The sequence below is a fragment of the Dama dama genome, chromosome 22, assembly GCF_033118175.1.
Source record: "Dama dama isolate Ldn47 chromosome 22, ASM3311817v1, whole genome shotgun sequence".
Lineage (NCBI taxonomy): Eukaryota > Metazoa > Chordata > Mammalia > Artiodactyla > Cervidae > Dama > Dama dama.
In genome coordinates this window covers 8634963-8662088 of record NC_083702.1, presented here as the reverse complement: position 1 = coordinate 8662088, position 27126 = coordinate 8634963, and the positions used below count along the sequence as shown (strand labels likewise).

The window sequence follows — 27126 nt, the reverse complement described above, 5'->3', positions numbered from 1 at the left end:
AGGCCCTCTGCCGCATGTGTTCCGTGAGGGCTGCAGACCTGTGTGTGCGAGGCGGTGTCAGGAAGGAGCCCACAGTGTGACTTTGTCGTTTTTTCCTAAGCCAGTCCTCTAAAATTTACACATCCAGGTTAACATTGCTTTCAGAAAGCTGGCATTGCAGATATTGAAAACAGTGCCCCAGTACTGGTACAATCTGAAAGAAAAGTTCCCAAACTATTTGAGCCAACAAAGTGTTAGTGGAATAAGCCTGCATGCAGGCTTGGGCTTCCCCGGTGGCTCAGTGGTAAAGAATCCACCTGCCAATGCAAGAGACACAGGTTCGGCCCTTGGGTCTGGAAGCTGCCCTGGGGAATAGCAGCCCACTCTAGTACTCCTGCCTGGGAAATCCCATGGACAGAGGAACCTGGTGGGCTACAGTCCATGGGGTCGCGAAAGAGTTGGATACCACTGAGCAACTGAGCGTACATGCAGACTGTTTGAGCCAAGAAAATTGTTACTGGAATAAGCACGTAACCCTTCGAGATAACTGCTTTGAAGAGGACAAAAGTTACTTGTCACAGTAAATCCTGGTTATGATTATTACATTCTCTGACTTATTTCTTTATAATAGTTTATAGAGTTAGGGCTACTATTTTCAGGGTGCTTATAATATTCTTGGGGCTCCTCTTGTGGCTCAAACAGTAAAGAATCTGCCTGTAGTGTGGGAAACTCGGGCTTGATCCCTGGGTCGGGAAGGTACCCTAGAGAAGGGAGTGGCAACCCATTCCAGTATTCTTGCCTGGAGAATCCCATGGACAGAGGAGCCTGGTGGGCTACAGTCCATGGGGTCGCAGAGAGTCGGACATGACTGAGCGACTAACACTTTAACTTTATAACATTCTTAAAAGCAATGACTTAACTTTATAATACTAGAAATAACTGTGAAATCCTATAACATGGTAGCGTATTGATGACTAGGTTATAGTGAAGACTAGGACTTCTGAGCAGGGCAGGAAAGTGCAGTCTGAGTGGCTTTTGTAGGAGCAAGACACCATCCAGCCCAGGGATAGTTGGACAGACGTCCTCTTTATTTCTTTGTATTCACAATCATTTATTGATGGCTTTCCATGTACCAGAGAAAAGACAGGAGGTGACAGTGGGTTCTGGTAACAGGAAGTGAAGGTTTGAGGAGGCATGGTAGAGGAGAAGAAGAAGTAAATTGAAGCCATGGGCAGGACAGGGTTTAAGAGCCAGGCTCAGAAGTGGAGGTTTGATCCTGATGGGTAGGGTGAGTTCAATGTCCAAATCAGGACACTTTTGAAGAGCAACAGACTTAAACCAAACTTCCTGGGTATTCTGGGAAGCAAGCTCACTGGGCTCTTGTGTTTTCAGGCTGATCTGGACAGATGACATCACCCACAAAAGACTCAAGTTGCTGTCCGAGACAGTTATCAAAGTCAGATGAACCTTTATTGTCCCGTTACCCGATTGTGTAGAAACTGGTTACCAGTTCCTCCCCCAGGAGACCAGGCAGACTGGTGTCTGGTTCAGCCTCTGTATCCCAGGACCAGAATAACACTGGTCACTTAGAAGGTGGACTGTCAGTATTTGCTTAGAAAAGTGACTAAGTGCTCCAGGCTGATATGAATCCTTGCATTGGATCTAACAGGAAGACATGGAGGTGGTGAGCCCCGAGTGGGGGACTTCAGCTAGATGGAAAGCACACACTGTGGGCCCTCCATGTCCGCAGGTTCCCTATCCCAGGTTGGTTGAGTTCACGGATGCAGAACCCGCGGATACGGAGGGCCGACTGTAGGCCATCGTTGTGTGTAAAGGACTTGAACTTCAAAAGGTTTGGTGTCCATGGGTGGGGGGCCGAGGGGTGTGTCATGGAACCAGTCATCTGCAGATAAAGAGGGCCAGCTGTTTGAAGAAGCAAGAGTCATTTCTGGAGGCGGATATCATCTTAGCTAGGTCCAGGCTTGGGAGTGTGGGCTGGAAGAGGCCAGGCAGGAGTCTGGAGGTCCTTTGATTGCGGCGGGAGGACAAGTCGGTCCTGCACTTGACGGCTGGTGCTGTTGGTTGCTCACCGTGGACCCTGCCCCCACCCCCATGCCCGCCTCTGACTGCCGGTGACCCTTAGACTTCGGTTAAGTGCTTTGGTGTCGGCAGTGGCCCCACAGGTCTTCCTGTGCCTTTCACGTAACAAGGTGGTTCCTGCCCTGCACCTTTTAGACTGGTTCTTCCCTCGCTCTAGAACATTCTACCCCCACATGGTTCTTTCCAAAATTCGGTGCTCAAATATCGCCTCCCTTCCTCGGAAGCCTTCCCTCGCCTTCCCTGAAGATCCCATTCTCCGATGTCTCTGGATTCTGTCCCATTACCCTGCCTGGTTTATTTTCTTCACTGGTCACTAAAACCATGTTACTCGATTCTTAGTTGGCTTACTACCTGTTTTACTGGAGTATAAGCACCATTTCTATCTTTCTTTCCTCTGTCCTGAATAACTACCTGGCACAAGGCGTGGACTATAGGGGGCACTAAATGATTGTGTGGGAGAAGAAAATATTACAGAGGAAAGCCCTTCCTTCTGGAAGAAAAAACAGAAAAAATCATTAGAAAACACAGGAACTTGATTAGCAACAGATTATGATAGAGCTCATAGCTGGTCTTGCTGAGTACTGCTCTTGTTGTAGGGTAGGGGTGGAGCTTGGAGCATTTTAGCCTATCCTAGCCTGGATGCTCTGGCCTCCTGAACCCTGGGCTTTGGTAAGTGTAGTGGGGAAGTCTTGCTGAAGGATTCTTTTTTTTTTTTTTTAAACCTGTTTTTTGGGATGCCACGCAGCATGTGGATCTTAATTTCCCAGCCTGGGATTGAACCTGTGCCCCCTGAAGTGGAAGCACGGTATCTTAACCACTGCACCACCAGGAAGTCCCAAGGATCCCCAGGTTCTTTTTGTTTTTCCTTCTGGTTCTGTTGAGATGTAACTGACACATGGCACTAAAGTTTTAAGGTGTACAGTATGATGATTTAACTTACATTATGAAGTGATTACCACAGTAGGTTTAGTGACGATCCATCCCTCATATGGACACAACATTTTTTTAAAAAAATATGTTTTTCTTGTATTTAGAACTCTTAGGATTTACTATCTCAAGAACTTTCGTATATAACATACAGTAGTGGTAATTACATTAATCCCCAGATTCTTGTTGACCATGGACAAGCCACCGTGTTCTGGGAGCTGGAATCCCCATTACGACCAGGAGCGGGATGGAGGGCAGGGCAGTGTGTGTGTGCCCAGGGGCAGTCTCCTCTCCCCTGGAGAGAGGGCTGGCGGTTGAGCCCCCTTCCCTCCCAACTTCCAGGGAACCTTTGTCGCTCTGTCCAAGTTAGAGTGACTTAAAAGAGGGAGGGACTGTTTAAATCTTCCCTGCTGGAGGCAGAAAGTAGTCTTGTTAGCATGTGTGCTCACTGTTGTTCAAGTGTTTGCTTAAATCATTTTATCTTCTAGGAAATTTTTCTACCTTTTGGTTAGCACCTCTAAGGTTTAGTTTTGGTACATACATAGTGTTTCATTTCCCTTCTTGTTTCATCCTTTTTTTTATTTTTAAAGCAAAAGCTGTACATACAAGAGTGGAAAGCCTAACTGGAAACCCCAACTTGGCCAGAAAAATTGGCAGGAATGCATTCTCTTTCTTCACTTTCCTTTCCCTTTTAAAGCCTTTGTTTTAGAAAGAAGGAAATTGGTGTGTTTGGAAAGCAGTTGTTAGCTTTTCAAGACTGGGCTCGTTGGTCTAATTTGGTAAGGGCCCAGAGCATGTCAAATAAAATGAGTGAAAAAGGTAAAGCTAAAGCAGGCGTGTAAGGGGAAAGCACACAAGTGTAATTGCAACCCCAGAGCCCCGCCTCACCCGCTTTTAGTGAGAAGGCTTGGCTGTTCTGGGGAAGCGTCGGCTTTCCTGATGATGGTGGAATCCCTGTGAGGCAGCCCATCTCTTGCCCGTCCCAGCTCACCCTGTCCTCCCTACCCACCCCCAGCCAATTCTGTTGATACCTGTAGTGGTCTGTCCTCTGTCTAGACTCTTAGGCCCCACCAGCATGTTGCAGGTTCCAGTTCGTCCACTGCAACACAGCATAGCATGCAGTTTCTTTTTGTCAGGACAGTGGTTTCCTTCTTTAGGTGAATGAATTGTTTGACAGTAGTGCTTACCTGTTACATTCCTAAGACAGATTTGGGTGTCCAGCTGATGGTCTTACACCAGTTGAGTGCTCAGGAAAGATGTAAAGGCGGATTTGTTTGGATGTTAGTTTTCTCTTACTGCTTACTTACTACTTAAGTAGTCACTCAGTCGTGTCTGACTCTGTGCGACCCCATGGACTGTAGCCTACCAGGCTCCTCTGTTCATGGGATTTTCCAGGCAGGAGTACTGGAGTGGGTTGCCATTTCCTTTTCCCTTAGGTGAAGATTATAGGCTCCCTTCTCGCCCCCTTTATTGACTCCTGTCTGCCTTCTTGCTGCCCTGGCTCCAGGGCACCCACTGGACATTCTGCCCCAGCCTGTCCTTGTGCCAGGTGACCTGTGTTTTAGAGTTCGACAGTCGCCTGGTGAGCCTGGAGTCTATATAAGGGGTGATCTAACTGAAGGAGTATAATGGCTGATGTCCTGAAGGTAAGGTGTCCTGGCCCATCCATCTCTTTTTCCATTTTAAGGTGTAGCCAGGAGGCAGGATGATGACTCATACCTAATAATGGGGGGCACTTTCAACTCAAGGTGAAGTGGAGACAACAGCAAATTCTTGTTCTTTGGAGTCCCCCCTGACCTCCTCTCCCTTCACAACGTCTCATGGAGGTAAAAGTTGGAAGACCCTGAAAGTTCTTAATTGTCTGTTTGCAACTTACTGCTTGAGGAAGTTTTTCCTCTGTCATGGCTGATCCGGACAGCCTGTAGCCTCATGTTTGTGGCCTGCACAGTTCCCTGTGTGCCTCTGTAGAAATGCTGAGGTAAGGGGTCTACAGGGAATGGGGAGAAGACCAGGGGGAAATGTCTTGGCTATTGGAAGGCCTTAAGTGCGTGCGTGCGTGCTAAGTTGCTTCAGTCATGTCTGACTTTGTGACCCTATGGACTGTAGCCTGCCAGGATCCCCTGTCCGTGGGATTCTCCAGGCACGAATATACTGGAGTGGGTTGCCATTCCCTTCTCCAGAAGATCTTCCTGACCCAGGGATCGAACTGGAGTCTCGTTCGGCTCCTACATTTCAGGTGGATTCTTTACTGCTGAGCCACTTGGGGAGGATTGGAAGGCCTTAATTGGAACCAAAAGTTTGCATTCCAAGAGCATTGACCCGACAGGCAGAGAGGAATGGGATTCCTCTGAGGAATGGAGGGCACTCTCAGTGGAATCCAGGCTCCTGTGTGAAAGCTGAACAGTGATCTTTCTTCTGTACTCAGGATAGCATCACTGCTGTGGCTGCCCATTTGACTTCCAGACCCATGATATATTGCTTACTCAAAACAAATTTTTTAAAATTTAAACTTCTTTATTTTGAGATGATTGTAGATTCACCTGCAGTTCTAAGAACTAACATAGTGGTTTTTTAAAAATACATTTTTTTTTTAGGAAATAATATTTACCTAGAATAGTCAAACTCATAGAATCAGAGAATACGTTGGTAGATACGCTGAAGTGTGGGTTGGTGGGGTAGGGAGTGGGGATGGAGAATCAGTGTTTAATGGGGCTGAGTTTCAGATGGGGAAGCTGCAGCTTTCGGGAGATGGATGCTGGTTACAGTTGTACAACAATGGGAATGTACTTACTGCCACTGAACTGTACAGTTAAGGTTGCAGTAGTATGTTTTGAGACTTACCACAAATTAAAAATTATTTTTAAGAAAGAATCTTGTGTACTCTACTGTTTCCCCCAGTGGTAACATCTTGCTATCTTTTTTTTTTTTTTTAGTGATTGTATATCCCCCATGCTGTGCATTTGACCCCGTGACTCATTTATGTTGTAACTGGAAGTTTATGTTTCTTAATCCTTGAAGTGTTTTACTCATCCTCCCACCTGCCCCCTCCCTTCTCTGGCAACCACCTGTTTGTGAGTCTGTTCTGTTTTCTGTTTTTTTGTTTTTTTAAGATTTCACATGTAAGTGAAATTGTATGATATTTGTCTTTCTCTGATTTCTTTCACTTAGCATAATACGGAGGATTTCTTTCCTTTTTATGGTCAAGTAACACTCTTGTGTATATACACACACCACATCTTCTTTATCCACTCATCTTGTCGGTGGACACTCAGGTGGCTTCAGTGTCTTGGCTATTGTAAACAGCGCTGCAGTGAACATAGAGGTACATGTATCTTTTCCAATTAGTGTTTTTGTTTTCTTCAGAAAAATACCCAGAAGTTGAATTGCTGGATTGTATGGTAACTATTTTTTAATTTTTTTAGAAACTTTGATACTGTTTTCCATAGTTACTACATCAGTTTACATTCCCACCAACAGTGTTCCAGGGTTTCATTTTCTCCACTTCCTTACCAGCACTTACTTGCTGTTGTTTTGATAATAGCCATTCTGATGGGTATGGGGTGATATGTGTCACTGTACTTCTGATTTTCATTTCCCTGGTGACTGCTGATGTTTAGTGTCTTTCAGGTTCCTTTTGGCCACCTGCATTTCTTCTTTGGGAAAACGTCTAATCGGGTCCTCTGCCCATTTTTTAAAGTTTTTGTTTTATTTTTTGATGTTGAGTTATATGAGTTCTTTGTATACTTTGGATATTAACCCCTTATCAGATATATCATTTGCAAGTATCTTCTTTAAAATTGAGTTTATTTGGTTGAAAAAAGTATACAGTTGTCTAACCACCACCCAGCTTTTCCTTTTTCGATGCAGTAGTATTTACTAGTTTTTAAAAATGTTTCCTTCCAAGGAGTCTCTATTCATATATAAAGAGCTACACATAAGCCCTCTTTTTTCTTACGTACCTGATAATTAAAGTACACTTGTTTGCATCTTGCTTTTTAAATTTAACAATATATCTTGAAGATCTATTTTCCTTAGTACATAAAGAGCTTCCTTTCATAATTACATAGTATTTCCTTGTGTGGATAAGCTATAATTTATATAACCAGCTTCCTAATTGATGGACTGTTTCCAATCTTTTGCCATTACAAACATGTTGCAGTGCATATTCTTTAGGTATGTCATCTCCCACATGTGTAATTATTTTCCTGTGATAATGTTCCTAAAAGTGAGATAGCTAAATCAAAGATTATGTACACTAACTTTGATAGAAAACTTTTAAATTATCCTGTATAGAGATTTTACTAGTTTATATTCTCACCAGCAACATATATGAATACCTTTCCCCTGGCATCTTTGACAGCATTGTAGTTTTACAAATTTTGTCCTTGACAGTTCGGTAAGTGAGAAATGGTATTACAGGACAGTTTTAATAATGCTGTTCTTCCCCCCCCGCCAAAAAAAAAAAAAACCCCAAAAAAATAATGCTGTTCTTTTACAGGGAATGCAGTAGATTATCTTCTCAGATGTTTTAAATGCGAACTGTGAACAATGAGTTCATTTCCTTCACCTACTTTTCTGTTGGATTGTTGAGCTTTTCCTTACTGATTTGTGGGAGCTCTTTATGTATCATGGAACTTAACTCTTTGTGATATAAAGTGCTAATATATTTTTCCCAGTAAACACTGGTCGTGTTCCTGGTGGGTTTTTATCATAATAATAGTTTTAAAGTTTGTAAATATCTGTGTTTTATATAGATACAGCAACCATTTGTTTATGAGATCTGAGTTTGTATCATAGTTAGAAATTAGAAAGTCTTTGTTTACTCTGTAATTATGAAAAGAGAAATTAGCCAGCTTCTTCAGTGCTTTAATGAAGAAGATGCACTTCCTTCTTTCCTTTATATTGAACTCTTTCCTTCATCTAGAGTTTATTTTCACATGAGGTGTATGGCCTGGGTCTGAGTAGAGTCATGGTCCCTCTTTAGTATGTCTCCGAATGTGTCTCGTACCTCGTTGTGTGTTACCCAAGCCCTCCTCTGGGGTTCATGCATCATAGGTGCTTGATAGAAAGGCGAAGGCTGAGAGAACTGCTGTCACAAGAGAAGCGGGAGCTGCAGCCCATGGGCTGGATATTGTAAGGTGCTTCCATTCACTGTTTCCAGTCAACACAGCCACTCTTCATGGCAATCAGCATGATCCCCGTTGTACAGATGCAGAAACTGAAACCTAGAAGCCAGATAATTTGCCCAAGTTCCTGCCATGAGTAGAAACTGAGGCTCAAGATACATGTAATTTGGTCTTAAGACTGTCAGACTTCAAAGCTTGTGTGCTTTCTCTTTGCCTGACCTTGGTAGAGGGCTCTGCTTGTTGGAAAGGATTGTACTTGGATATGGAGTTGTGGGAGATGGAATCAAAAGAACTTTGAAGATGTTGGAAACGGAGTCCTGAAACACAAAAATATAGAGAAACACTGCAGGCATTTGTTGCTAATCTCTAGACTCAGAGATTATATAGATTTTATATAGAAAGCATGACTCTTAACTGCTGCTGCTAAGTCGCTTCAGTCATGTCCGACTATGTGACCCCATAGACGGCAACCCACCAGGCCCCCCTGTCCCTGGGATTCTCCAGGCAAGAACACTGGGGTGGGTTGCCAGTTCCTTCTCCAATGCAAGAAGGTGAAGTCGCTCAGTCATGCCCACCAGGCTCCTCCGTCCATGGGATTTTCCAGGCAAGAGTACTGGAGTGGGGTGCCATTGCCTTCTCTGATTCTTAACTACAAGGGGAAAAAAGACCTTGATCTCTTGTTTAAGAGAAACTTAAGTGTTGTTTCAGAAAACCACAATATTTACACTTGGCTATTACTGAGATTGTTAAAAGCATATATTTGAAATTCCTTAGATTCGAGTAATGTTATTAAAGGTTAGAATGGTAGATTACTCTCTTAAAAATTTTCCTCAGGTGACCTAAGTAGAAATTAGGTACAAAATTGTGTATATAAAGCCTTAAATATCATCTACAATTAGGCATCCTGTATGTGGTCTTGAAGCATCAAACACAGTTACATGTTGGCTTAGTTGTTACCAAAAGGCTGTGTATAAATGGCATTTTAAATTTTGAGTCATCTTCCCACCTGTGTATAATTTTAGTTGAACAGCTGGGTCATGTAAGTTCAGGAGTTATCTATACTCTGTAGCTGGTTACTTATTAACATTAAACATGCTTATCTTTCAGAAATGTATATTTCCCTCAAGGTAATTCAATTATTACCATTCAACTTGCTAAATTTAAATGACAACCGGCATACAAAAACACGACTTTCCATTTTTACTATTCTGAAAATAGAACACAAATTAAGAGCATTGACAAGTAGGGTACAACTGTCAACCTGTGGATCATGAATTCAGAGTTGATTTCCTTCTCTGCTAATTTTTCAATACCAAGGTAAGTGTCACAAATAGCACCCTTGCTCAGAGGATTTCCAGAATTAGAATAACAGGCATAGACTTAATATATTAAGTGGTAGTGGTGCCGTATAATCAGGAAGCTTGCACCCTGCCTGTCTCACTCATTGTTTGCAGTAAGGTACTGTGTGACATCTGAGGTAAGGCCCCAGATCTCCTCCTCTTAATTTTTGAAGAAAATGCTTGGCTTTCTCTTAAGGCACATATCTAGAAAGACGTGCAAAAGTCACTTTCCCTGGTGGCCTGTGATATGACAAGACCCTTCCCACCTTGGTCAGATGAGAACCACATGGATCATTGTTTGAATTCCCTCCTTTTCTCCCGTTTAGATCTGAGTCATGCTTTTAAAGGTTTTCATGCAGACTATTTAGCCCTGTTTCTTATGTGTGCACGGGCAGCCCTGAGAAAGTGGCTTTGGTTAGTGAGAGAGGAGGGTCCAGAGCCTGAGTGAGGATAATGGCCCCCACTCAAGGGCACACACTTCCCCACTCCCTTCTCCTGTGTAGGAAGGCAACAGACCTCCGAGAATCTCTCCAAACCTTCTGGACACACACCGCCCCCCCCGCCCCGCCCCCGCCCGGGAGTGCACTCGCAGGAGTCCGAACCTCAGCCCAAGCCTGCTGAGTCAGCATCTGCAGGGACCAGGCCCTGCTGGAGGTAGACATGTGCAAAGCACTTGAATCATTTTGATTTCCTAGCCACCGAGTCCTCCTGGATGAACATGGAGAGCACATAATCTTAAGAGTTGTTTGCCATGCTCTTATTGCTTTAAAATTGCCTTCTAAAGGGGTTTTTAACTTACTGTGATTTGGCTTGAATTGCAAACAATCTATTTGATTTCTAAGGTCAGTTATTATTATTACTTCTCTTGATGTATAATTGTGTTGGCCCATGCATGGAAGCAGTCAAAGAAGGGTGGAAAAACAATATAAAAACAAAAGCTCCTAAGTGTTTTGTGAAAGCAGCCCCACTGTCTACTGTTCATAAGTTGTTGATTCCTCTCTAAATGACATGTGCCTCACACTTAGGGTTCTCAGTGGTAAGCCGTTTTCTTTTCTGCTGAGTAACCATACTTTGCTATTCTGTTGTGGCTTCCAGAACCCTGGCTTGGACTCCTAAATCTTGTTTCTTTTCACTTTCTTTAGTGTTGAATGCTAAGGGTAGAGTGCTTCTCTGGCTTTGTGTGTTTGGCCCTTAAGATTTAAACATAGTCTTTAGTGGTTCCAGGATATAAATATTAAAAGCGCTCCTCAGGGTGTTGCTCCTTAGTCTATTGAGTATTTGTAAACTACTCCTAGTTTCAGGCTGTCGTTTGAAGCCTAGCAAGTACTTTCAGGAGTAAAATGAAAGATGGTGGTAACAAAAATTTACTCATCAAATCTTAGGTCTTGAAAACCTCAAGGATCTTTTGAGCTTGAAGAACCTTAGTTTGAAGCAAACTAAGCAAGCAAAACCAAAAGAATAGTTGAAAAATTAGAAGATTTGATTCAGAGTTACAGTATGAGCACATCATCAAGGTATGAGGCTTCCCTGGTGGCTCAGTTGTAGTGAATCTGCCTGCCAGTGCAGGAGATGTGGGTTCAGTCCCTGGGTTGGGAAGATTCCCCGGAGAAGGAAATAGCCACCCACTCCAGTATTTTTGCCTGGGAAATCCCATGGACAGAGGAGCCTGGCGTGCTACAGTCCGTGGGGTTGAAGAGAGTCAGACTCGACTTAGCAACTAAACAACAATATAGGTGTTACCAGATGAATTAAAACATCAGGAGAAAATTCCAGTGAACATGCTGGTAATGTATAGCAATCTAGAGAGTTAAAGCAGTGAAATGTAATGGTTTAAAAGTTCAGACATTTACCTTATTAAGATTTCTTGTACAGGAGGCTTCATTGCATTTAAAAATGGTACTTTACACTCATAGGAGTATTATCCGTGCAGAAGCTCCAATTTAAAGATTTGACATCTTCGAATGTCCAACCTGCATGAGATTTCAACTGTTAGAGCGAGCTCACAGGTACCAGTGCAGTCAGGGCTCTGCCAGGAAAACAGAGGCCATTCCAGGTATTCCATGGAGGAAAGAGTTTCTTCTCCTTTTCACTTTTATTTTCAGCTCTGTTGAGGCGTAATTGAAATACTAAATTAGAATTGAAGTGCTTAGATTTGAAGTGTTCAGAATACATGAAGTTTTGAACTGTGTATGCTTACGATGAAGAGTATCCGTTATTTCCCAAAGTCTCCATCTCTGTCTGTGTTGGCTGAGCTGGGGCTTAGTTGTGGCATGTGAACTCTTAGTTGTGGCATGGGATCTGGTTCCCTGACTAGAGATCGAACCTGCCCCCGTGCATTGGGAGTGCAGCGTCTTAGCCACTGGACCACCAGGGAAGTCCCCCACAGTCTCTTTGTGCCCACTTGTCTCTCTTCCTTTGGCCCCGCCCTGCCCCTTCCCAGCCCCCAGATAACTGCTGATCTGCTTTCTGCCCTTATAGATTAGTTTGTGTTTTCTAAATATTATACAAATGGAACATACAGTTGTCTTCTGGCTTCTTTCATTTAACATAATTATTTTGAGTTTTATTCACTTGTTATCATTCCCCTTATTGCTGAGAACTGTTTCATTGTATGCCCTACCACGATTGGTTGATCCATTTACCTACTGATACACAGTTGAGTTGTTTACAGTTTTCAGTTTTTAGAAATCAGTCTGCTACAAAGTTTGTCCATTTGAAGAATAGGGTTTTTTAAGTGTATTGTTAGGTTTCCAGGGTTCTTGATCTATCTGGAGATGCATTCTTTATCATATAAGTGATTTGCAAATATTTTCTCCTGGTCTGCTGCTCTTTTTCTCTTAACAGCATCTTTTGGACAGTAGAAGTTCTTAATTCTGAAGAATCAAATTTATCGATTTTTTTTTTCTTTTCTTGTATAGGTCGTCCTTTTGTCGTTAGGGCTAAGAAATAATTTTCCTAACCCAAGTTCACAAAGATTTTCTTTTCTGTATTTTCTTTTAGTTTTATGTTCAGGTTTGTGATCCATTTTGAGTTGATTTTTGTATGTAGTGTAAGGTCTGGGTTGAGGTGTTTTGTTTTGTTTTTTTTTTTAAACATATGGCTGTTCATCTGCTGCCCCACCATTTGTGGAGAACAGACTTCTTTCTCTGCTGAATTACCTTTGTACCTTTCTGAAAATCAGTTGTCCATTTCTGTATCGATCTATCTCTGGAATCTGTTTCATCCTACTGAACTTTTTGTCTTTGTCTCGATGTCAGTACTGCACTGTCTTGATTACTGTATCTTTATAATAAGTCTGCCTGTCAGGTGCTGTGAGTCCTCCAGCTGTTCTTTTTGAAACTTGTTGGCTAATCTGAGTGCTTAGGAATTTTAAAAAGAGCTTGTCAGTTTCTACTTTAAAAAAAGATCGTGCGGAGATTTTGATAGGGATTGTGTCAAATCTATAAATCAATTTTGGGAGAACTGACATATAAACAGTGCTGTCTTCCAGTCTGTGAACACAGTATATCTCTCCACTTACTTAGGTTTTAAAAATTTTCTCTCATCAACATTTTACAGTTTTCAGTGTACAAGGATAGGACTTTATCATCAGGTTTACCTCTAGGTATTTCATAGGTTTCAATGCTACTATAAATAGGATTTCTAAAAATTTCAGTTTTTGATTGTTGTTAGTATACAAAAATAGAATTGGTTTTATGTATTGATCTTATATCCTGTAACCTTGCTGAAGTCATTTATTATTTCTGGTAGCTTTTTTTTGGTAGAATCGATTGTATTTTCCAAAAAGAACAGGTTTTTCTATGGGGAATTGAAAGCTCACACAACCATTAGAAAGTCGGGGGTGGGCAGGGGCAGAATGCAAGGAGACCATTGTTATTGTTGATGAAATTAGGATGCCAGGTTCCTAGGGAAGCGTGATCTCAGCGGTCGTCTGCAGCTCCAGCGTGGCTCCAGTTCAGCTGGAAGCTGCTGTGAGAGTGGAAAGTCCTGTCTGCCGCTGCCTATGTGTCTGCTTACAGCTATTTTCAGAGAGTACTGACTTCCGTCTTCCAGAGCAGGAGCCTCTCATTGGCCGTATCTAACCTAGAGCAGACAGAGAGTGGGATTCTGGGAAACGTTGTGCCAGGCTTCCCCTGCCAGCGGTAGGGGCGGCAGTGCTAGGCACAGAAGGCACTGGGAGAGACTCACGTAAGACCCTGCGTCAATCATGGAGCAGTGACTTAGCAGTACTGTGGAAAACAGGGGTGAGAAGCGGCTGTAACTCAGAAAGAGGGGATTGCTGGGAAGGCAGGTGGGCTCTGTGACCATTTTGACAGTGGGATGTTATCTGGGATGAGGAAGTGGCAGGCCTACTCTGTTTGGCCCTGCCTTACCCAGTAACTGGATGCTCGTTGACACACGGGGTATGTCTAGGGGATAATGACCTCAGTGATGAGGGGCTGGAAAACCAGGCCACAGGTGAACTGTTTGAAGACTGTGTGAAAGCCTCTGGGATGCGTGATGGATGACTACAAATATGGATTTAGAAGACTTCTGTGCAGTCTGGAAAGGAAAGCTTAGGACCAGTGGGCGGAAGCTATAAGGAGATAATTCCCAAAGCAATATAAGGAACTTCCTACACAGCTGCACTAAGACTGAATAAAGATCTTTGTTAGATCTTTGTTAGAGACTGCTGGGCTGCGAGGCAAGAGTATATAAAGTATAAGAAGAGTCATTTCAAATGAGCTGTTTCTCAATCACCAATCTAACCCTGAAGGGTTTTGCAGGGGGAAAGCTCCCCTATCACTCCTTACAACTTTTGCCACATGGGATTTTTGAAAGTGAAAACAAGTTCTTTTAAATGTTTTTTCTTCCTTTTTCTGATGTGAGTAATTCCAAATAAACCTGTTCCTTGCATGTACCTCAGTTGTGGGATGTGGAGGGATTTGTGAGACACTTGGAGTCAGAGGTTATGTTCATAGAAGTATTGTTGCTGTGTTTCACGGATTGTGAAACGCAGATTCTTTCTGTGCTTGACACACTTGAAATCTGCATTCCCCTACAGTTGATGGCCCCCTTCAACTATTGATACGCACATTTGCTGTCATCATGGTTTGTTTGCCTGCACAGATGTGGTCCTAGCTATTCCTGATGTCGTTTCAATTAAATTTCATGCATATTTGGTATTACACAAGTTGTCTAATTGACTTTTAATATATCTTTATGAAGATTACACTGTAATTTGGCACTGAAACACAGATAGGAATAACAGGGCATAAGCTTGATGTTAATGAGGTTAATATTTATCCTTGGAGAAATCACTACAATTTCATATTTTCCTGGAAAGAACAGCCAAGTGCATTGTTCCTGTACTATTCAAAGTAAGGTCCAGGGACCAGCAGCTTGTTAGAAAAGGAGAATTGAAGGTCCCCAACAAACCTACTAAATAAGATTCTGCATTTTAGCGAGATTCCCATTAAAGATTGAGAAGCATTGCTTTACACAACCACACATAGGAAGGTAACTCATATGTAGAAGGAGCAGTGTTAATTTTGTTGTTACTGTACCGTCGCAAAATCATGTCTGACTCTTTGTGACCCCATGGACTGTGGCATGACAGGCCCCCATATCCTTCACTATCTCCAGAAGTTTCCTCACATTCCATCCTCTGCCCCCCACTTCTCCTTTTGGCTTCAGTTTTCCCCAGTCTTTTCCAATGAGTCAGCTCTTTGCATCAGGTGGCCCAAGTATTGGAGCTTCAGTATCAGTCCTTCCTATGACTATTCAAGGTTGATTTCCTTTAGGATTGACTGGTTTGATCTCCTTGCAGCCAAAGGAACTCTCAAGCCACCATACAAAAGAGTTGCCTGTCATGTATTACACGATGCAACTCAGGGCAGGAGAAATTTCTGCATCCCTCTAAATTAATAAAAAATGTATTTACCTTTATTTTGCTTAGTTTAATGTTACTATTTTCTTCCCATGAGCCATTCAGTGTTAAAACGGTTTTGATGCTTCAGTGTTGTTTGGCCTTGACTACTAATTTAATATCATGTGCAAATTACATTAGCATCCCATTAAATTCCCTCAGTCAGATCCAGCAAATGAAAAAAACGTTAAGAACAAATCCAACACAGATCTTTGGAGCACCCTAATATGTAATTTCCTCTGCCGAAATGGATTTATTCCAACATGCTCTCTTTCTGTGTGCATTTTTAATTAAAAACACTCTAAATGGATACTTCTAGCACTTTGCTTAACTCTTTTCATTGCACTCCTTTTGTTAATTGTCCTCACTCCAAATATGTGTGTGGTATCATTAATCCTTAATTGGTTATGACTGTTAATGGTTTTGTGTCTAGTTATTTTCTTACGTTTTATAAATTGTCAGGATTACCATTTGTCTTTTAAGGAAGTAGCTGTCTATACAAGTCACGTATATTAGATGTGCTTTGGTAAGCTTATATAAATCTGTGTTGGACAGAGTTCTTAGTGTCAGACAATGGAACTTACTCTCACTGTTGCCAGCGGTTTATTAAACGGTGATGCTGTCTCACAGATCCTTGGGAATCACACCACAGACTGGGGGCCCCATGGGAACTTTTTCCTCTTCTTATACATTCAGGAAACCACTGTTAGAGGTTTCGGCTCCAGGACCACATCATGTCTGCTCCCTGAAAAGAAGGGTGCCCTGCGCCCCGTCAGTTCCCCAGTAAAGTCACGCACAAGCGCAACTTATTGGCAGAACATAAGTCACATTTCAATCTCTAGTTATAAAGGAGTCTGGGAAACAGGCCAGAAGGGGCTTGGAGTTGATGTTGGCTGAGTTGACGTACTCCTCCACCGCAAAGTGAAATAATAGCTTTTATTACTGGTACAGCACTAACATCCTCAGTAAAAGGGTGATGCTATGGATCACGTGGTAGAGGAACATTTTAAACACCCTGTGGTGCCATATTTATCACATGCCTAATGTACTGAAGACACAAGGAACCTTGATTGATAAAACTGTAACAGTTAATTTGAACGTATTAGAAGTGTAGATTTTAGCATATTTTGGGGAATATGTTTTTTGAACGTCAGGACCACAATGACTTCTAAAGTTCTTTTTGACTCTTATGTGACTCATGAAAAACTGTTAAAATATTTGTTTGAAATAGAAGTCCTTAAAACTTTTAAACAGATAACTAAAAGATGAATCCATATTTGAGGCTCTTTTTTTTTTCATTAAAATTTTTATTGAGATAATTGTAGATTCACATGTGGTTGTTAGAAATAACACATTGAGATTCCAGGCACCTTTTACCCAGTTTGTGCCAATGGTTTCTTCTGGTGGAACTATAGTCTAGTATCACAGCCGAGATACTGATTGATACAACTCACTGATCTTGTTTCATTTCCCCAGTTTTACCTGTGCTTATTTGTGTATGTGTGTGTTTAGTTTTATAGTTTTATTACATGTAGCTTTCCTTATCTACCACCACTATCAAGAGGCAGAAGTCTCATCACCTTAAGGACCACTGGTGTCACCCTTTTTCATAATCACCCTGCCTCAGCCCCCAGCAACCCCTGACAGCCACTTGTCATTTCGGAATGTTCTATAAATAGATTCATACAGTATGTAACCTTTGGGATTGGCTTTTGTCACTTACCATAATCCCTGGTGATTCATCAGAGTCATTGATAGCTTGTTCTTTTACAGTGTTGGTTTGCTTCTGGCACATTTCACCTGTTGGGTGGATCTGTTATATCCATTTGGGTCTGTCTGCCTTGATTATATGTGGTTATAACCTGGGACCAGAGGTGCCACCACATTTACTGACCAGAAAGCCATCAGATGTTGACAGTGTTGTAGCCAGTTATTCATACCTGAAAGAAAAGGCAGATACTCTTTTCTCTCAGGTCAGTATATTGGTGACTGCTGCTTTCAAAGTATGAAGTTGCCAGCCGTGCGTCTGCTTGATGCTTGAGGCTCAGTGGGCTTGAGAGCATTAATTCAGGAACCGCTGGCTGTGATTCCAGTTTTTGGAAGAGGTTGATCTCTTACCTGGCTTATCACAAGCTGTGAATTCACTTGTCCAAGGTTCTAGTACTTTCAAAACACCAAAGGCACCCCAAAGTCCTCGTAATCACCGACTCAATGGACATGAGTTTGAGCAAAGATAGTCAAGAACAGGGAAACTGGCGTGCTGCAGTCCATGAGGTCGCAAAGAGTCAGATATGACTTAATGACTGAACAACAGCAAAATACTGACTGCTGAAGATGGAGGGCAGAGTTGTCTGACTTGTGAGACGAGACACAGCTGTTCAAAAATTTAAGCTGAGGGGGACTTCCTGGTGGTCCAGTGGCTAAGATTTCACATTCCCAATGCTGGAGGCCTGGGTTCCATCCCTGGTCAGGGAACTGGATCCCACATGCCACAAGTAAAACCAGGCGCAGCCACAATAAAATTTGAACTGAGAGCGCCAGGAAGGCAAGCAGCACTGCTTGTGGAATTGTTGGCCTCCAGCACAGAGCTTGGCAAGTAGGCACTGAAATAGGAAGGAAGGAAAGATGAAAGGAACAGAATAGAGGAAAGCTCTTAAGAAACAGAATGCCTGTTTTTTTTTTGGTGTGAGTGGGGACTGTTACAGAATAAGCACAGAAAACTCTGAAGTGTGTGTGTGTGTTTTTGCTGTGGGGGAGGGGTGCAGTGGGAGGAGGGAAGAAGAAGAGTATCCCTCCCGCCAAAAATAAAACCCCAAATTCACACTAAGCACCTTCCCATGCCAGGATCTTTGAACTTACTGTTCTCTCTGCCTGGTCAGTCACTCTTTTCCCAGATAATTTCCTTCATTCCAATCTCTCACTGCCTCAGAGAGGTCTTCCATGAATGCACATCTGTGTAAAGTAGCCTACCATCTTCCCTGCCCCTCCCGTCTTGGTCACTCTCTAGCTCCTTTCTCAGCTTTATTTTCTTTGTGACGTTGTTTGTATACGTCTGTCTGTCTGTCTCTGTCTAGATCATCAGCCCCCAAGGCCACTGTTATATCCCTAGTGCCTAGATCAGTGCCTGGCACATAATAATAACTCAGTATCTGTTTGTTGAGTGGCTTCCCTGATGGCTCAGACGGTAAAGCATCTGCCTACAATGCGGGAGACTCGGGTTCAATTCTCTGGGTCGGGAAGATACTCTGGAGTAGGAAATGACAGGCCACTCCAGTACCCATGCCTGGAAAATCCCATGGAAGGAGGAGCATGGTAGGCTACAGTCCATGGGGTCACAAAGAGTCAGACACTACTGAGTGACTTCACTTAACTAATTAAATTTAATTGAGGCTTTTTCTTTTGAACCATGTCCCATTGAAAAGATAGAAAAGCGTCGCTTGCTCTATCATCATGCAGCTTTGGTAACATTCAGTGGAGGACCTCGTGCGTCCTAGGGTTTGTGCTCGGTGCCTGTGATGAGAGGAAGAGGAAGGGCAGCACATCCAGGGACTTCACTGTAGCAAATGCAGGCCTACTTGGCTTCCTTTCCTGTCGTGACCGGTGCTCTGAGCGGGGCAGGCCAGTGCCTGTGAGGACAGGAGCAGCAGCTCTGAAAGTGGGAGGGAAAAAATGGGCTTTTCATTGGCAGAATTAGAGGTAGAGGAAGTGTCAGTGTGTGTGTGCACACCAGTCCCCAGATGTGTCCCTGTGAGTTTGAGAGGTGCGGTGACACTCCGCGGGGCCCTGCTACCCCTCTGATCTCATCCACCAGCTTCTCCCTTATTCCCTCTACTCCAGCCTCCCTGCCAAACACTCCGGCGTCACTCCTTCCTGCTTGCTGGTCCCTCTGCCTGGAATCCTGGCGCAGACAGCCACATCTCCCTCACCTCGGTGGGCCTCCATGCTTAGGCCCCCTTATCAGAGAGGCCTTTTCTAACCATCACGTGTGAGGTGGAACCCTCTTCCCTGTCTGTCATTCCCGGGGCCAGACGAGAGGCAGGGCAGAGGTGGTGAGATGTACAGAGGAGGGTGAGTTTCTCAGGAGCTGAAGTGGTCAGGGAAGGCTTCACTGAAGCAGGCAGATACTGCGCCAGGACTCGACACACAGGCGGACGCTCTTTGCGTCAGGTGTGCACAGTAGGTGAGGGAAGTGTGGAAATAGCACCTGCACTGTGAATGGCCTTGGATGTCAGCTCTAGGGAATTGTCATCTAGATATTCCGGCTCTGAACTTCCCCGTGAGGTCTTGGAGACTTCGAATGTGTGAAACAGCAGGTTTTTAGGAATGCCAGCATTGTCGCTCTTTAGTGTCCTGAACTTGCAGACAGGAGTCGTGCTCTGCTTCAGCTCAGATGAACACTGAGAATCTCCCGTTTTATTCAAATACTGCCTTTCTCAAAAACAAGTCCCTTGTACATACTTCTTGAAACTAGTAGTTGTTTATTTAAAAAAAAAGAAAGAAAATAGTTGTATTTTCTTCACCTCAGACATTTTAAGAGTAGTTTTGGCTTTTTACCATTCTAGATTTATTCTAGATTACAGTGTTTACACTTGCATCTGGCTAAGGGTAAGCTTAACATGAGAATTTAGAGTAGTGATTTTCAACTCCAGCTACATGTTAGAACCACTTGGGGTGGGGGCTTTGGAAAAAAACCCATAGATTCCTATATGATTGTTCTGGAATGTTGCCTCTGGTAATGGTTTACTACCATTTAATCTTTGGCCCCTACCCAAGGTTTAACACTTGCCCTGGTATGGCCTTTGTAACAGAAGGATCACACTTTGCATTTGGTGGTTGTATCCCTTTAGTCCCCTTCCATTTGGAACAGTTCCCCCATCTTTCCTTGGTGTTTGTGACCCTGAAACGCTTGAAGATTTTAAACCAATGATTTTCTAAAATGTCTCCCAATTTGGGACTGTTTGATGTTCCTTTGTGATGATATTCAGGCTACACATATCATAGGATTAATGCTGTGTTCTCAGAGTCTCCTGACAGGTTACTCACAATTTCATTGTGTCCCATCATTGATGATATTCATGTGGATTACTTAACTAAGGTGCTATCCACCAGGCTTCTCCTCTGTGTAATTATTATTTTCTCCTTTGTAATTAGTAAGTGTTTTATGGTGTGGTGCTTTAAAATTACGTGAATGTTACATTCCTTGGTATTTTCAAGGTATTCACTTCTTTCTGTATGGACTCAGTTTTCCTATCTTATACAATGGCCTATAATCTGTTACTATCATTACTTATTTTTAGTGTCATATTGTCTCAGATTTAGCTTGTAAGACCCTCTTCAGGCTTTTGTGACCATTTGACATGTCTCATCATTTGTCAAAGATTTTCTTGCTTGTTGGCAAACAAGCATTGCAGCTCATTTTGTGCTTTTCATCATCAAGCTCCCAAATTAGTTCTTTCTCCAAAAAAAAAAAAAACAAACAGTGATTCTCTTAGTGAAGGATGGCATTTAGAAGCCATAATCTGGGTTCGAGGTATGTTCATAGCTACTGTGTTTGGATGTTGCTTGTTCCCAAGCCCTCTCAGTGATATAGCTAGGGAGTAAGTATGCGTATTTGCATACATGAAGGAATATACACATAGAGACACATAAAGTTACATCTGCTTTTTTTTGTTATGTTTATCCCTATGTATTAAAAATCATGAGTTCATGCCAATAACTAATACTGATCCAACTCCACGGGGTTCATTTGAGTTTTCTTTTTTCATTTTGGTAACTCCTTTTTTCCATACTGAGAAACCTGAGTGTTACCATCCTTAATGTGTTACTGGTCAGTCCCCCATGTAACTGATCTCTCATCACTACCACCATAGATGGGTGGGTGCGCTCTTTACCCCTGCTGGGCTCTGACACAGCATAGAGATACTTCAGAGTTCTTCAAATGATACTAAGGTGCAGCCAAGATACAACACAATTGAGATAGAATAAAGGTGAACCCCACACTTTCTGATTGTTAGGTGAATGATAAGGTTAAGTCAGGTTTGGTTTGGGAAAATGAATTCTTCCTAAGAAAGTGAGATTTAAAGAGAAGACTCAATTCTACCAACACACACAGTAAAAGATCAGGGTGAAAGCACAGTCTGTCTCCTGGAAAGCTTCAAAAAATATTTGTTTTGGAAATAAATTTGCTTGTAGTGAACATAAGTTTCAATCCCTCCCCCTGAATTACCTGTTTATAGGAAAAAATATTTGAAAAGGTTAGTTTTTTTAAGAATGTGTCTCATTAATGACTAACTGCTTTTCTTTGTTTTACCTTGCCTTTTTAAAATAAACTTTTACAACATTATGCTTTTTAGAGCATTGAATATTTAAACAGGAGATACTCATTCAGGCTATGGTTGCTCTTTTTCTGTAGTCAGTTGTACTTTAAAATATGGAAATCAAGTTACAGTAACTGGGTCATGAGGAACCCCATCTTCTCCTTCCATTTGCAGCCAGAGGAAGCAAGAGGTTCTAAGAGCCAAATATAACAGGTTCTGCAGCCAGCCTACCTTAGATGGTCAACATCTATCTTGCCAATTTTCGTAAATCCATTTTCTTAAAGTAGTACACAACTGCAAGTAGATTTTCACCAAGAACTTCACACTTAGGCTGATGTACACATAATCCAACTCCAATGAAAGCAGCCTTAAGCCTAAGGAAATTATAATAAAATCTCTTCTTTGATTGTATTTTTTAAGTTGTCATGGATGTTTGGCTTCCCAGTTGACTCAGAGGTAAAGAATCTGCCTGCAGTTCAGGAGACGCAGGTTCAATCCCTGGGTCGGAAAGATCCCCAGGAGCAGAAAATGGCAACCCACTCCAGTGTTCTTGCCTGGGAAATCCCATGGACAGAGGTGCCTGGCGGGCTACAGTCCATGGGGTTGTAAAAGAGTTGGACACGACTTAGCAACTAAACAACATGGACAGCAACAACATGGGCGTTGTGTTGGAATGTGAATTGTGCACTTTAGGCTTTTGTGTATTTATGCCCAGAAGTATAGGAGAAAGGACAGCATCTGTGAATGTAGAAAGAGCCACTGAAAACTTGATATATAGGTAAAACACTTCGTTTGTTTGTTTAGTTCTTATTTTCTGTAAATGAAGTGTCACTACCTGTTCATGGGCGTGTGCCTCAGTGCTGGCCCTTGGTTCCTTCTGGGTAGGTTGAGTGAGTTTCACTCCCCAAACTTGAGTCCTTCAGGAACCATCATTGTGGATTTTGCCATGTCTGCAGACATTTAACACTTTTCTTTAATTTGTTTGACTTTCAACTTAGCCTTTATCTAAGTGATATCTATGAAACCATGGATTTGCTATCGGGTCCCCTAAAACCACAAGTATTGCAGACGGCATCTCCTCAGTTGTTGGGAACTGGGAGCTCGATCTCTAACTCTTCTTCCAGCTCTGAAATTCAATAAGCTTGGCATCTGGGGTTTCCAGCGGCGAGTTTTGACGTTAACGCCAGTGGTGGTTTATGCGTTTTTCCCAGTTGATACATAGAAGTAGAAGTCGTCAACTTTCTAGATATATGTTAGAATATTAGATTGTATATAAGAATATTTTATGTAATACAGTAACTATTGCATTTTGCAGTTATTTTTCAAATGTGAAGGACAAATTACATGATTTTAGTTTCTTAAGATTTGGTACATATTTCTCCAACTAGAATATTTATTTTTATGTATTATTTTTATATTTTAATTGAGGAGAGCAAAACCTGATGATCCTAACTGTGAAGTCACCCAGTAGGGAATACATGGATTTACAGAACCTTCAATACAGCCTTAAAAATACAAGTAGAAAACATGTAAAACATACAATGTTAATAATGTAGAAGAAAAATACAGAATTTGGAACATAGGGTTTTATATTCACTGCTCTGAAGATGTCATGGGAAAACACCTAAATTATGATAAATACCTGTATACTGTAACTGAAGTCATATATTCTGCATTATTTGTGAGGAGTACTGTCAGAAGCAAACTGAATGTTGTCATATAATCAAATTACGTTCTTTGCTTAGTGGAAATACAATAATCATGTATGTGTGTGTTTAGAAAGATATTATAAAAACTCCCTCTACTGAACTTCTTTAAAACTAAACTTGATGTCCTGTTGTAAAAGGGGTTACAGACCAAAATAAGGAGGATAAGTAAATACGATGGGTTTTATGTATCCTGCTAGCTTAAATGGAGTACTGTGTTCTGCTCGGTCAGAGATGAAGTGTCTGTCGCTTTGCACACCGTCTATAAGCATTTACTTTGCTGCACAAATAGACTGTGAATGTAGATGTTTGACCTTGTGGTATGACGTTACTTTAACAGAGAGAAGGAGCAAGAAAGGGAAGAACAGTTAATGGAAGACAAGAAAAGGAAGAAAGAGGATAAAAAGAAAAAAGAAGCCACTCAGAAGGTGGGTTTAATCAATTAAGTCTGTCTTTACATCCGCTGCATATCTAGAATGAGTTGCCTTGGCTTGGGTGCCTGACATCTTAATAATGCTACTTGAGGCATTAGTTTACTTGAGATTTGAAAGTGGGAGAAAGTTAAAGACCCTCATTGATGATCGTAGATGTTAAATTAATGCTGCAGCTGATTTTATTGAAAACAACAATAAGTAATATCAAGAAAAGCAGGAGAGTTACCAACACTTAAATGCTTGGTGTGTTTCCTTGTTTGTATCATAATTAATCTCCATTTTCTTAAGCAAGTTTATGGAATGATTTTTCAAAACTTGTGGGTTTGCCTTGATATTGTCCTTCTGGTCCACCTACAATGTCATTTTATATGAGTCTGCTTTTTGATAATTCCATTAAAAAAAATCTCCCTCAAAGAGGATCTGGTGGGGGAGGGGGGGCGCAACTTCCCTGGTGGTTCAGTGGCTAAGATTCTGTGCTTCCAATGCAAAATGGATCCCTGGTCAGGGAACTAGGTCCCACATGCCACAACTAAGAGTTTGTATGCCACAACTAAAAATCCCACATGTTGCAACTGAGACCTGGCACAGCCAAATAAATAAATATATATATATTTTAAATTAAAAGAGGATCTGGTGGGCCTGCTTAGTGCTCTGAAGGCGATAGTATTGCATGGCTTTGAGGCATTTGCTTAGGGAGAAAGAGATGCTAAAAGGAAAAAAGACATAGGACTGACAGATGTCAACTGTCAGGGCTGTGGAAAACAGAGAGTGGCTAGACCTCCTGCCCTGTCCCCTTTGCCCTGGCCATAGTCTGAGCTGACTACCTGCCCTCACTGCTCTTTTAGCTTCAAGAGCTTCACCTGATGGGCTGTGGTTCGGCAGGGGTGCTTTGCTGCCTTTGCAAAGTGCCTGGCAGAATCACTTCACCTCCAATTCTTGTTACCACTGTCTGACACACTTGGGAAGCAGACCCTCACTGTGAGGCAGGTTTGAGGGTCCCTGCTATGGAGCCAGGTTATTGAAACTAGGTTTAGGGAGGGGGACAACTGTTAACAGGGTTCAGAGGCAACTCTAGATTTAGAACAGACTCAAGGCATTCAAACTCAAGGGACACTGCAAGTTTCCCCTGCATCATTAGATAGCATTTCCCTTAATTCTGTTCTCTGAATTATTGAAATCACGTAGGAGTGCTGGCATAAGACACAATACTGGAAATATTTTCTGATTTAGATTGCATGTGACCCTGCTGCATTAAACATGTGAAATGTAGTTTATCTTCAAGGCTTAATTAAAAGGAATATTCATTATTGTTTGGTGCCGTAATAGATTACTGCACTCTTTAAGGTTTTGTCTGCTTTTAATTGTGTTTCTGGCTCTATTAATAGTGGCGGGCTCACCATCACATCTTCATGCTGTCAGGATACCTGCTCTGATCTGAGCTTGTTGAAACTGTCTAAAATGATGGTACAGAGTCGGAATTAAAATGTCAGATGACAACCCAGAGGCTTTTTTTATACTTGGTGGACACAGCCACCTTCCACGTCACTGAAGTTGTTACATGCGGCTCCACCAGCTCTGGGGTGTCAGAGGCATTGCCCCTGTAGCCACACGTACTGACTTTCCCATGGGAGTGATGGGAGAGAGAAGCTCAGTGAGGCTTTCTTTCCTTAGGGCATTCCCATTTCATCTACTGAATTGGTACAAGAAATGGATTTTGCAGTCTGTGGAAATTTATGGTTATAAGCTGTCCACTGGGGACCTTGAACAAAGGCCGATAACAGGAAAGTGCCAAATAGAGTGATTGTTTTGGGCCTTGTGTACAGTTCATCTTTGTTTTTCACATAGATAACAATGTCTTTTAACCTGAAATACCAATGCTAGAAGTGATTAATAATAATGTGCATCTGTAAACTTTTGTTGTGGATCCCCCTAATAGAAAAATGACTTAAAATAAAAGATGGTGTGAGTTCATTCAAGAGTGAATTGGGATTATTTGTGCAGAGAATTTCATACATACAGCTGGAGTGTCTACCCTGTGTGCTTGGATCTGCATTAAGAACTGGTTTAAAAGTTACAGCCAAGAGAAATATCACTGTAAATGAAATTTCACATGGTTAATTAGGAACAATAAAAATTTGGTCACGTTGGTTCAAAAATGTTCTAGATTGGCTGGCACAGGATCTAGACTTGACACATGGCCTTTGATATTGTTTTACCATCCTGAACCATTGTATAATTTCAGAATTAGATTCTGATTTAGCAGTTTTAAGGAGCAAGCACAAAGCTTACCATGTGACTGTCTTAGTGGTTTCTAACCTCACTGTAGAGACAGCATCTCAACTAAGAGGCTTAAAATGTGCTCTGATGCAAAGAATTGTAGAGAATGTGCCAGTGGCCCTATAATGGGGGCATACACTCACTCACTCAGCGAACATGTGGTGCCTCTTTTTAGTGCTTCCACATCTTTCTCACAGCCTACCCCATTGCTTTATAATCATCTCTTCGTGTCTGTTTTCCCCATTAGACTGCTAAGTTTCTCGAGGTTTTATTCGTATTTATATTTCCAGTAACTAAGACAGTGCCCAAGACAAAAGCATTACTCAAAAAATGTTTGTTTAATAAGTAAATGGTCAAGAATGAATGCTAGCAACATAATGTTCATGGAGAACTGACTTTTATTTAGCTAAATTAAATTATTTATACATAGAAATTAAACATGAGCTGCTTTTCCATTGTTCTCAGTGGTTATGGCGGTTTGTTCTTTCTAGAACCATCCTTGAGTAAACGGTGTTAGATTTCCAGTTATGAAGGAGGTGTCTGAGAAGGATTTCACCTCACATTCATTAGGCTGATGCTGCTCAAGGATCATTGTTAAGCGTTAGCAGAACCCATGCTTTGATCTTCCAGCTTTTTACTGTCTTGGAGGACAACACTTTTAAAAGAAACCACATTTTAAGACACATTTGACATTAGTTGGATTTGTTGCTTATAGCTAGGGAAGACATTGAGTATAAGTAATAACTTATCTTCCAAATGGCATTCTAAGAAGTATTTATTTACCGTGGTATAAACTGCTGTAAGGAATTGATCTGTGGTTGCAAATCAGTTCATTCTTGGATAGGTGGGGTTACAGAAAAATTATACAGTAGAACTGAGCTCTGTAACAATTAGTACTGGGAAACATTCATTTTAAGAGGCTGCCTAGCACAAATGCAATACAGCTGATTTAGCTTGTCTTTTAATGCAAGAATGTAAGAAACACTCCAGGAGGTCGTCCAAGTGGATTGTT

The 27126-nt window shown here is 41.9% G+C and overlaps 1 protein-coding gene across 7 annotated transcripts in view; it reads left to right on the top strand.

The window, feature by feature from the left end:
* TNRC6B (trinucleotide repeat containing adaptor 6B) overlaps positions 1-27126 on the top strand; it is a 242216-nt gene that overhangs the window by 152012 nt on the left and 63078 nt on the right. For all 7 annotated transcript variants that reach the window (XM_061124487.1, XM_061124488.1, XM_061124481.1 and 4 more), the window contains one exon: positions 23744-23831. In XM_061124487.1, the coding sequence (XP_060980470.1) occupies positions 23744-23831 (88 nt within the window). The remainder of the gene's footprint in view (positions 1-23743; positions 23832-27126) is intronic.